The sequence below is a fragment of the Chanodichthys erythropterus genome, chromosome 11 (assembly GCF_024489055.1).
Source record: "Chanodichthys erythropterus isolate Z2021 chromosome 11, ASM2448905v1, whole genome shotgun sequence".
Lineage (NCBI taxonomy): Eukaryota > Metazoa > Chordata > Actinopteri > Cypriniformes > Xenocyprididae > Chanodichthys > Chanodichthys erythropterus.
The window spans coordinates 57,396,707-57,409,488 of record NC_090231.1 but is presented as its reverse complement, the minus strand read 5'-3'; the positions used below and the strand labels follow the sequence as shown (position 1 = coordinate 57,409,488).

At 35.9% G+C, this 12,782-nt stretch overlaps 1 protein-coding gene across 1 annotated transcript; it reads right to left on the bottom strand.

Moving 5' to 3' along the window:
• Nucleotides 1-5,461: 5,461 nt before the first annotated feature.
• Nucleotides 5,462-12,175, bottom strand: dpep1 (dipeptidase 1). The gene is made up of 10 exons (XM_067401514.1): nt 11,888-12,175; nt 11,317-11,443; nt 11,090-11,222; nt 10,166-10,316; nt 9,648-9,717; nt 8,531-8,707; nt 6,396-6,480; nt 6,241-6,316; nt 5,954-6,089; nt 5,462-5,879 (listed from the first exon to the last, which is right to left on the bottom strand). The coding sequence occupies exons 1-10, from the start codon at nt 12,004-12,006 to the stop codon at nt 5,715-5,717; spliced, it is 1,239 nt and encodes a 412-aa protein (XP_067257615.1). The 5' UTR covers nt 12,007-12,175; the 3' UTR covers nt 5,462-5,714.
• Nucleotides 12,176-12,782: the final 607 nt, after the last annotated feature.

The following is a 12,782-nucleotide window of genomic DNA, read 5'->3' as shown; positions in this document are numbered from 1 at the left end:
AAATACACAAAATATCAAAACAAAAATACCTTTATAACACAATATTTTTATCTGAAAAACAGAACTGCAAACAATTTAACTAATGAAAGTGCAAAATGTTCTATTTAGCAACAAAAGCAGCATTAAATTTGCTTTTTTGTTGTCTTGGCCTGCACCAACAACTCCATTGCCTTCTTCCTCTTTTGAGTCATGTGCCTCAGTTTGGCTTGCTGGCGTTCTTCTACTGCAGTCTTTCTGCTTTGCTCTGCACAAGTTTTTGACCGGCAACCAAACTCTTCTAGCCTCTCTTTTTTCTTCAAAAGGGCCTGTTGCTTTCAAGCCTTGTCCTTCGTTCCTGCAGTATGGATATTCCTGCAGAGGATCTTGTTGGACTTATCAAGCTTCACATTGTCCCTCTTTAACAACTGGATGGCCGTCTGACCCCTGGACCTGAGGGTATACTTTGTAGTCTGGATGGAGTTGAAGGTTGCCATGGTCATTGAAATGCTTTTATTATCAGTGATGTCTCCCATGGCGCTGAAAGACGACTCCACCATGGACCCGTAGAAAATGGACAGACACCCTCGAACCACATGTTTAAGCCTGGGTACCGACCGGTGTCAAACACTTTCACCCACCAGGTCACCATGTCGTCACTGATATTGTACATTGGAAGAGCGGGACCCTGCCCTCTCAATGCAATGTAATGAACGTGAGAAAAACCAACAGACAAATTACGTCAAATATTTTTTCTTCTTCAGTTTGGTTTCTGTCATTTTAGGCAGTTTTTATCACGCTCATGTTAGGTTAAGAGTTCTTTCTTTAAATAAGTTTGATTTCAGTTAGTTATTTGATGCTTTAAAAATGCAGGTTTTACGTCATGATTGACAGGTGAGATTACAGTGAGCGAAGTCGTCACTGAAGCACCAACAGACTTTTCTCTGGATCTTCAGGAGGAGATTTCTACATTCTACATTCTACACCGACATTATGTGTTGTTCTGCATGGGAGTTTGGGCGGGACCTTGCTATCGCGGCTCCACTTCGTGCTCACTACTGCGCAGACTCAGGCTCCAAGTTCACTGTGTGAAGACTCGAGACTCAAGATGTCAGCGCCATGTTGACACACTGACGGCTTCAGTTACTGCAATGTAAGTGAGTGAAGGTGCATTGTCCATCTTTTTTTACAGTCTATGGTTTGCACCCCTGACTAAGGATATTTGGTAACACTTTACTTGAAGGGGTGTGCATAAGACTGACATGCCCCCTTCATAATCATGACATGACACATGAGTTTTTAATGCATGTTTATGACAACTGTCATTAAAAGTCATTCAATGTCATTTTCAATGCAAAGATGACATTGTTTGAGATGTCAGTTTTATGACAACTTGACATGAACCAATACATCATAATCTGTCAGTGTCTTTGTCATGACAACTTGACATTATTTAGCTTTATGGGTTACATTACATTAAACTGTCATGTGGTTGGTTTTGACATTGGCTGTCATGAGGCCATTATAATAGTGTCATGAATATTTTTCTTGACACCTCAACTACAGTGGAACAAATTGAATTTGTCATTAAAATGTCATTAAGTGTTAATACTCTGTCAAATAATTTTATAACAGCGAATTTTTTTCATTTAAGTTTTTTTTTTTTTTTTAAGTTTCCTCCAACAGAAGGTCAGATAATAGACAATATCAAATTTCTTTAAAAAAAAGTTGACACTTTTATAAAATAACGGTAACACTTTATTTTAGGGTCTTTTAACAAGTTGCTTATTAATATTAAAATATTGGCTATCTATTAGTAATTATTAAGCACATATTAATGCTTTATTCTTATTATACATTCTTAATCCTACCCAATACCTAAAGTTAACAATTAACTATTAATAAGCAGTAAATTGGGAGTTTATTGAGGAAAAAGTCATAGTTATTAGTTTATATATGTGTTCCCTATACTAAAGTGTTACCAAAATAATGCAATGTAATGTTAACCCATAAAGCTAAGTAGTTTCTTAAGTTTGACAATTAATCTGCTATGTCATGTTTATGACAGGTTATGTTGTCTTAGTAATGTCACGTTTTCATGACAAAGACACTGACAGATTATGATGTATTGGTTCATGTCAAGTTGTCATAAAACTGACATCTCAAACAATGTCATCTTTGCATTAAAAATGACATAACTGAGTGAATGACATTTAATGTCAGTTTTCATGAACATGCATGTCAGTCTTATTATGCACACCCCTTTCAAGTAAAGTGTTAGCGGATATTTTTAAATATATCTCTGATTATGTTTGTCTGAAAGAAGATAGTCATATACACCTAGGATGGCTTGAGGGTGAGAAAATCATGGGATATTTAAGAATTATTTTCCAATTGCTCTGAAGAGTGAAGAGACTGAAGAGAGGTGAGTTGTCTAAAAAGTTTGATGTGAGTTTTGTTTATTGTAATAAAACGTGTAATTTTGTTCTAAAATGCACTCTAATGTTATTCAAACATGTATGAAGTTTGTGTAGATGTGAGAAAAGGCACAGATCAAGCTTGTTTTGATTTTTCTTTTTATTAATGCAGGTATGTTCTCATTCATGCTTCTGTTAATATTATTTTGAATGTATGTAAAATGCTTTTTATTTTATTTTATACGGGTTACGGGTTGCCTGGAACGCGGCATAAATCATGCCCGAGAGTTAGCATTCATGGGAACATGTCAATCAAGCCAACTGTCCATTCAGAGAAGCCGAGAAATTTGACACAAGCTGATTTCTCACATTCAGTTCCGGTTGACACACAAGCTGGTTTGACTGAAGTATTTGTGAGTTTTCGTGAGGATTTATCTTTTATGGACTGTTTTGAATCTGATAATCACATCTAGCAATGGAGAAGCCTCGATGGCATCGATAAAAGAGATCTTTGAAAGCGAAACTAAAGTGATTATTGCCTCGGCCAGCGACGCAACGGCACGAGAGGACAGGACTCTGCGTTTGGTATGTATAAACTGTATTACTGCATTTACAATGCTTATACTCATTTTTGATTAAATGATTATTATTTTAAAATGTGAAAGAACAGCAAACAATGTGATAAACTATTATTTGCCCCAAAAAAGTAAGCAAACTTGAATTGAATTGCCATATCTACATTTTGATATTGTGAAATGGGTATTATTACAGTGCAAAAATTGTGTGTATAAACAGTGATTTCTTTGTTTCAGATTCTGTTGAAGATTAATGAGCAGCAGGAGGCAGACGGGTGATGCTCAACACAGCTGACAAAAATGATGCACATACAGGGAGTGCAGAATTATTAGGCAAATGAGTATTTTGACCACATCATCCTCGTTATGCATGTTGTCTTACTCCAAGCTGTATAGGCTGGAAAGCCTACTACCAATTAAGCATATTAGGTGATGTGCATCTCTGTAATAAGAAGGGGTGTGGTCTAATGACATCAACACCCTATATCAGGTGTGCATAATTATTAGGCAACTTCCTTTCCTTTGGCAAAATGGGTCAAAAGAAGGACTTGACAGGCTCAGAAAAGTCAAAAATAGTGAGATATATTGCAGAGGGATGCAGCAGTCTTAAAATAGCCCAGCTTCTGAAGCGTGATCATCGAACAATCAAGCGTTTCATTCATAATAGTCAACAGGGTCGCAAGAAGCGTGTGGAAAAACCAAGGCGCAAAATAACTGCCCGTGAACTGAGAAAAGTCAAGCGTGCAGCTGCCAAGATGCCACTTGCCACCAGTTTGGCCATATTTCAGAGCTGCAACATCACTGGAGTGCCCAAAAGCACAAGGTGTGCAATACTCCGAGACATGGCCAAGGTAAGAAAGGCAGAAAGTCGACCACCACTGAACAAGACACACAAGCTGAAACATCAAGACTGGGCCAAGAAATATCTCAAGACTGATTTTTCTAAGGTTTTATGGACTGATGGAATGAGAGTGAGTCTTGATGGGCCAGATGGATGGGCCCGTGGCTGGATTGGTAAAGGGCAGAGAGCTCCAGTCCATAAGCAGTGTCTTTAATCTCTCAGGATATTCAACTGTGTGTCCACTAGGTGGAGCTTTTGGCTTGAAATATTTACAGTCAGACTGAGACACTCTGGTTCTCTGTTGTCAACCCACAACAACTACTGCAATCATATTCATCAGCAGTGATTTTAAGTCATATAATAGATTGGAGTGAGGTGACCTTTATTCACTGGTAACCTTTACATTGCCATTCACTTTTTTTCCTAAAAGGATTTTTTGTTATGTGTCATGAGTATTAAAATGTACACTATAATTTTTAAAACATGCATAAATAAAACATGCATTTTAACAACATCGTTTTGGTTGTGCTTGGGCTCTGCGTGACTGTGTGGATGAATATGTGATTATTACTGATCATAAAATATTCACTACTAGGCTTAAGAGATACACTGCCCTCCAAAAGTTCGGAAACGCACCAGAAAAGTGGGATTTTGGACAATATTGGCATGAATCTTTTTTAATTTGTGATAATTTTGCACTGATAAGGGTCAACACAAACTACGAAAACGTATTTTATTATACACTCTAAAAAGTGCTTGGTTAAAAACAACCCAAGTTGGGTTGAAAATGGACAAACCCAGCGATTGGGTTGTTTTAACCCAGCGGTTGGGTTAAATGTATGCCCAACCTGCTGGGTAGTTTTATTTAACCCAACTATTGTTTAAAAATTGCTATATGGCTAGCTTAAAATGAACCCAAAATAGTTGGGAAATTAAAAACCAGATGCATTTAGAGGCAACAATAATAGACAAAAGGTGAATGTTTATTAATAAGCTTTAATATTTTATGAATATAAATTTAATAGTTTAATAGTTTATTAATATAAATTTATTAATAAGCAATTTAATAAATGTTTATTGTTTAATAATTATTCATTGAACATTAATAAATGTTCATTTCCAACATACTTTGGGTTAATTTTAATTAAGTAATTTTTAAACAATAGTTGAGTTAAATAAAACTACCCAGCAGGTTGGGCAAACAATGGATAATGGACAAGCAACACCTTCTCAGATATTGAAAATAATTTAAAGGAGACAAGAACGTTCAAACTTTTATCAAACTAGTCTATTCTATGACAGTATGTAATTTAAATAATGTTAAAATGTGTAATATTTATGAATTTGTTTATTTACTTATGCATTTGTTTGCTAGTGCAGTGTGCTTGTAGAGAGACTCCGCCCACACGCTCTTCTGATTGGCTGTTATGTTTGATCATTTTGTCGCGTCTAGTGTGGACAGACAAATTGCTTGTCGCTTATCCCATTGCGGACACGGGCTGCATCCTGTCTTGAGTAGGTACTTTACGAGAGCTAATTTACATTTCATTTACACCATATGAATTGCAGTCTGGTTTAGGATGTCTCATTTCACTAAAAAGAGCAAAATAACCACAATACACAGAAAGTGTTTAAATACTGACTTTCATTGTTATTCCAGATATGTGACAGACATCTGTTATTTAGGCTAAGTCATTTCACCTGGTATAAGTTTACTCAAAAGTCAAAAGCTAAATTTTAAATACATTTTTAATTTTTCTTTATTTAGTCTACACTGTTAACCCTTGTTGGAATTTTCAGGGTCAACAACTGTAAAATGGCCAGTATTTTACTCTAAAAAAGATCTATTTTCAACTAAACTTTTCACAGGCCAACTCTTTATCAAAGGTCCCAAGCAAAGGTTGATTAGAATAATTTGTTTAGCAGTGTCAGAACCAAGACAAGTGGATAAAAAGGCTGTGTGCGTGTTGAACTGGATTTATAACCATAGTCTGTCCTGCAGGGGTTTTGGACTTCTTTTAGAGGGATGGGTGTATCATCTGGTTGGGTTCCACTCATGTGGTCTCTTACCTAATGAAAAATAAGTCACTTTTAGAAATATTCAGTGAGCAAACAGGCAGTAGATTTGTGTGCCTCGCTCTTACCGCCTCCACCTCTCTGAAAACTCTTATCAGGTTCCGTCCTAGAGCATCTCTGATCTCATCATCTGTCCATTTACGCCTAAGAAGTTCAGCCACCAGGTCTGGGTACTTTGACACGTCCTCTAGACCTTCTGGCACCCTGTTCAAAACCATAACATTATTTGTCCATCTGTCTTAAACGATTAAAGACAATTTTCTATTACAATACACATGCTTTACAAATGTGTAATGTAGCACAATGACCATTAAACTAGAGCGCAGGCAGTTTTTTCACTAATCAGCATGCTTACCTTGTCACACCATCATAATCTCCTCCAAATCCAATGATACTAGCGTCAGCCACTTTCTTGATGTGGTCAAAGTGATCTGAATTTCATAGAAGTGGAATCACATATTAATGTCTTGCCTTGTTTTCTTAGGCGAGGTTGCTTTTAAGGTAACTCACCAGCCACATCCGAGATGTTAGCAACCTTTTGGCAGGTTACATAATCATTATAAAAATTAACCATGACAATCCCCTCCTTTCTTTTCTGAAACAGAAACATTTTGGAAAATTACACATTGGACCAAATCACAAACCATATTATTATGTTTTCTGAAGAATATACACTACCGTTCAAAAGTTTGGGATCTGTTTTTAAAAGAAGTTTTGTCTGCTCACCAAAATTGCATTTATTTAATTAAAAATACAGTAAAAACAGTAATATTGTGAAATATTATTACAATTTAAAATAACTGTTTTCTATTGGAATATAATATAAAATGTAATTTATTTCTGTGTTGGAAAAGCTGTGTTTTCAGCATCATTACTCCAGTCTTCAGTGTCACATGATCCTTCAGAAATCATTTTAATATCATGATTTGCTGCTCAAGAAACATTTATTATTATTATTAATGTTAAAAACAGTTGTGTACTTTTTTTCCAGGTTTCCTTGATGAATAGAAAGTTCAAAAGAACAGCATTTATCTGAAATACAAAGCTTCTGTAGCATCATACACTACCGTTCAAAAGTTTGGGGTCAGTAAGAATTTTTATTTTTATTTTTTTTTTAGAAGAATTTAAGGAAATTAATATTTTTTTTCAGCAAGGATGCATTAAATCGATCAAAAGCGACAGTAAAGACATTTAAAATGTTACAAAATATTAGATTTCAAATAAACTCTGTTCTTTTGAACTTTCTATTCATCAAAGAATCCTGAAAAAAAAAATATTGTACACAAATATTTTGTACAATTTTACACAATAAATGTTTCTTGAGCAGCAGATCAGCATATTAGAATGATTTCTGAAGGATCATGTGACACTGAAGACTGGAGTAATGATGCTGAAAATTCAGCTTTGCATCACAGGAATAATTTACATTTTCAAATATTTTCAAATAGAAAACAGTTATTTTAAATTGTAATAATATTTCACAATATTACTGTTTTTACTGTATTTTTAATTAAATGAATGCACCCTTGGTGAGCAGACGAAACTTCTTTTAAAGACATTAAAAATCTTACCGATCCCAAACTTTTGAACGGTAGTGTATGTGTGAATGTGTAAGGCCTGACATATGAAATAATAGTAAAAAAATCTAATTTTGTGAAATGGAATGGTTTAATGAACTTTCAGAGAAAATATTTTAAAGTGCCCCTATTATATTTCCTTTCATGCAGTGTGTAATAAAGCTGTTAAATGTAAAACGTTGTAAAAAGTTGTAAAGATCAAAGTGCACGACAAATAAAACTATTGTCACCTAAATGAAAGAATCGATTCTGAACTGCCAAAACGAGTTGTCACTAATTCCAGTCTCACTTCCTGTTACAAACCTACTTAACAATGTACCAGATTTGCATAATACCAGCCTATGTTTTTTCATTGACTTCCATGAACAACATCTACTTTGCCCCGTCCTGTTTTCTTTATTTGTTTGTGTATCCTGATATTAAGCACTTTGGTCAACTATGGTTGTTTTTAAATGTGCTATATGAATAAATTTGAAATTGAAAAAATGTAAAATTCACAGTATAAAGTTGTCTTTAACCATGCCACTGTAAGAAATTATATTGTTTACCATGTAATTGTTTTAAAGTCACCATTATGGTGATCAGTGTTCAATTTGATTGGGACTTTGTATATTCATATTCAAATTTATGATCTAGCCAAGTCAGAAGTGTGACAAATGAAAACATTTGTTAAAGGGATAGTTCACCCCCAAATTAAAATTATTCCATGATGAATTACCCCCCCCCCCCCCCCCCATTCACAACCATTATAAATCTTGGAGGAACAAGCATATTTTAAAATCTTCGTCTGAAAGAAGATAGTGATATACATCTAGGATGGCTTTAGGATGAGTAAATCATGGGATAATTTTCAATTTTGGGAGAACTATCCCTTTAAAACAATGACAAGCTAGAATATAAAATAAGCTAAGTCTGCCCTGGTTTTATCTTCCATAACATCTTTTTCATGTATCAGTAAATAAGTAACGTGTCACATATTTTTTTATGAATATGACAGTGCGTCATTGTCTCATTGGGCAGTATACTCTTACGTAACAGTTTGAGGTTGTAAACTGGTGGTGCACTTACCACTTCCATAAGAACGTCATCAGGAACATTCCTCTTGTGATTACAGATGCTGTAGGCAGAAGAGTGGCTGAAGATCACAGGAGCTTCAGAGATCTCCAGCACCTGCTTCATCACCCTCACAGGCACGTGAGACAGGTCAATCATCATTCCAATCCGGTTCATTTCTCGGATCACTTGCTGAAAGTGTAAATAAAAGTGTTCACCATCGACAGCAAAAACAAATCAAGCTTTCTCTAATAGAGGACAGCAAGTCAGGAGTGGCTTATTTTAACCACCACCAAGTTCATTAAATGCTTTATGTTAATATCGGTCCTGCTTATAGTAATGCGGTTCAGTAATAAATATATTTGATTCTACATCATTTGTGTAAGTTCATAACTGAGGGCAGTCCAGTCATGCTAGCTTTACTGACTGCAGAAATTATTGTGGGTTTTATTCATTTTTCTGGTGATCCATATTTTAAAAAGACAATAAAAGACAATACACATTAAGGTCTTTCGAAGTTGTCCTCATTTATAGTAAGTAAAACTAAATTAAACATTGACTAACTAAATGTTTTTAGTTTTAAATTCATGTAATAACTAATTTAGCTTTTGTTTGATGGTGGAATTAAGTTGTACAAATAAAAAAAAATATATAGAGCATCATTATTGATTAAGTATATTGATTAAGTAAAAACACCATTTTCAAAAGTATGAGGACTCACGCTGGAATTGATATGGGAAAAGCAATGGCATCTTTACTGTTTGCATCGCTGTTTATCAAATACTGATGAAGAACTGAAAGTCTGATATGAAACTGGAAATTTTGTTTCCGACACGTGCTGTAAGTGTTCGACCAATCACAATAGAGTGAGCCATCTGAACAACTCTGGGAAAGAAGGGGCTGAGAGAGACTGAATTTACTGTAATGTACATTATGAGAAAACTGAAGTGTTTTTTTGACCTTTGGTGCATGTGAACCTATTGTAAGAGATCTCCAAAACAAAAACAGGAACCTTTAAAATAACATAATAGGGACACTTTAAGAATAAACTGGCTGTAACAAATTTTAGTATTTTTTATTTTAAGTTGGTCTGAAGTATCATTTCTGACAATGAAAAGCATGTGTGTCTGACCTTGCCAAAATCAGATAAACCATCATGCTGTACAGGATCAGAACCTGTGTCCACCAGCCAGTTGTCTGCCCTAGAAGGAAGTGAGAATAAAATATAGTAAAAAAAACAACAGAGCCTTCATTTGAAATTGAAATCACTTCCCCAGGTGATCGGGCACTAATGTGGTTTTCTTCGGAAACCTGATGTAGCTTTCGTTTCAGCCTATGCTTTCTGATTTGTATTATGTGGACTATATGCAAATGCTGGTAAAGGTTGCTGAACAAGCCTGGGATTTCCCATGAATTCCACACACTGTCAAAAAACTGTTGTAGGTGTGTTATGGGAGTGTGTTATGGAGAAGCCATTTACTTTCCTCTGGTACATGTTTATGTGTACTTCATGCCAAAATGACATGTTATTTCCTCACCTTGCAGGACCAACCAGTATGTACATTTTTGTGGTGAATGCACGGTGTCGTCTCAGATTATTTGTTTATCTAGTTCTATAAAGAGAGGTCAATACTGAGGACAGCCACTCACCAGGGTGTGTTGCAGCTGTGTGTGAGCGTGAGATACCGGGCGCCCAGCTGGTACATAGTGCGCAGGGTCCCCAAACTGCTGTCAATCGAATGTCCGCCTTCCACTCCAATCAGACTAGCTGTTTTGTTTTCATTAAAGGCTTGCATTATATCTATAACAACAAATTGGCTTTGTTTAAAGTCATTAGAAACTATAAACAATTATAAATACACAGAGATTTTTACATTTTCTCAGTTGCAGTTGCAGTGTTTGTGGTTGTTGCTTCAGTTTGTCACTTTGGTTACACTTTATTTTAAGGTTTCCTTGTTCAGTGTAATTATACATTTAAGTACTGAGTACTATGTACTACATGTACTTACTATAGGGTAATGGCTAGGTATAGGTACTTAGATACAGCTGCAAAAAATAGAGATCACGATTCTCCCATGATTCTGAAACTTAAACACTAATAGGTCTTTCCGTTTCCTTAAAAGCGCCTAGCTTAAGTTCAAATAAATCAGTTCAACTGTGTGGAAATAGGTGTCATAATTGGTCTAACTTAATTAAATTCAATAATTTAATTCAATTAAATGCCAATTAAGTAAAAAACTAAAGATTTGTGTTGGTTCAGCTTATTTTATTTAAATAAACTGAGCGAGAAGCTAGAATCATTTTTTGAGTGTAAAGAGGACACCATTAAATAAAGTGTTATCGTCACTTCTAACTGGGCGAAATCAAAAGAGCCCATCGGGTCCCTCCTTCATGTAAAACGATGGATTTTTCCACAAGTTTTATCACTTTCTCTCTTCTCAAAAAACTACAGAATTTGAGGTATCATTCATGTTGAATCAAAGATGGTAACTGGGGGTCATTTTATTCCATTTTGAAGTTTATTTGATTCACCTATTGCATAGATTTATATTTACTGCTCCTTCACAGTCTTACCATCACTGCTAGCAGCAAATTTGAAAACCTCTGGATATTGATGACACATCCTGTGGATTACATCAATCTGCTCCAAGGTCTGTCGGACTGCATCTTTGTACTGAGTTTCACATGGTACATAAGCTGCCCAGAACTGCAACAGAAAATCAAACATAATCACACACGGTTCAGTTTGCTGGTTAGGCTGATTGTTCCTATGTTTTGTATGTCTCTGTGTGTGTTTGTACCTGTGCGGAGAGGTGCCCTTCTTTGATTTTTGGGATGTTGGTGTGTGTGGTGTTTAGTTTGTACAAGTCCACTGTGTTGAGCTGATTATTAAACAAGCTCCTCATCTGCCAGGGAAGGTCATTGTGCCTGTTTTATTAGAGACGACAAATCACTTTAAAAACAGAATCATAGATAATAAGGGGAAACACTGAAAAATTCCTTTATGTGAATTTAACTTTCTATTCCTATGTTTTTCTTTCCTTCTGGCAGCTCTGTTTTATCCAACAAAACATTATGTTCACATGCACTAATTTTCAGTGATCTATATATTAATCCCAAAGCTAAGACCTAAACTCTGCAGGACAATGGCGGTCCAGGAACAGGTTTGTACACCCCCTGGATTACGGTTAAGTCCCATATTTTCTTCAAGCGAACAGAAGTTAGTTTGGAGTTCGTTTCAGGAGTTCGAAACAGCTTGCCAAAGCGAACTTTCTGAAATAGATAGATAGATAGATAGATAGATAGATAGATAGATAGATAGATAGATAGATAGATAGATAGATAGATAGATAGACAGATAGACAGACTTACCCATCTATAAGTGGGGTGTCAGCCATCAGGCTCAATGCACGATCCTGAAATTCATCTGCTATAGAGTTGATTGTGAAAGCCCAGAGCACTAAACACACAGTCTTGGCCCATTCCATCATCACCACACTGTTTTCCCACTCTATAACCTTTAATTATGAATTGCTCCTCTAATAACCCTATCTATCTCACCCCTCCTTGTTTTCAGCTGAGTACTTATATCAACAGATGCATATATTCTTCTCTCTCTCTTCCTTATGATTAGAGACACAGTAAGTGTAAAAGACCAGAGTCAGGGATTCAGTTCTCATCATCATGATGATGCACTGAGAGTTAATGTATAATTTGTGGTTGTAAAATGTCCCATAAAAGCCATGTCTTTATTTTTAATGATAGACTAAGGTGACATAAGTGACCAACATAAGTGAGTGTTTTTGCATTTTCTTGTTTAAAGTCCATCTGCGGGATGTGTGCTCTCTGGACCATTATCATTCTGAGCTATTCCTTCTGGAGAAACTTAAGTTCAGCTCAATGCAATATGACAATTTTAATCAGTTAATTATTGACATTTATGGAATAAATGTTGTGTAGAACTACCTGTTCCCATGATAAAACTGTGATCAAGACCAAATAAAGGATTTCAGTTTGGGATGATGTTGTATTATAAGTTTGTTTCACTTCCGGGGCTTGATCCTCGGTGCCAAAGGCACAGGTTTTTTGGCCCGCCAAAAACCTTGGTCCAAAGCGGGCCAGCTGGGGCTTGAGGCGCGGTTGAGGTGAAAGGCGGAGCTAATGGTAGTCAGGTGATGGTCTACATGCTAAAATGGGTTAGGCTGTGTGACGTTTGATCAAGGGAGGTGTGTTTAAGGGCGGTTTTTAGATCAGCGCTGCGGAGCTA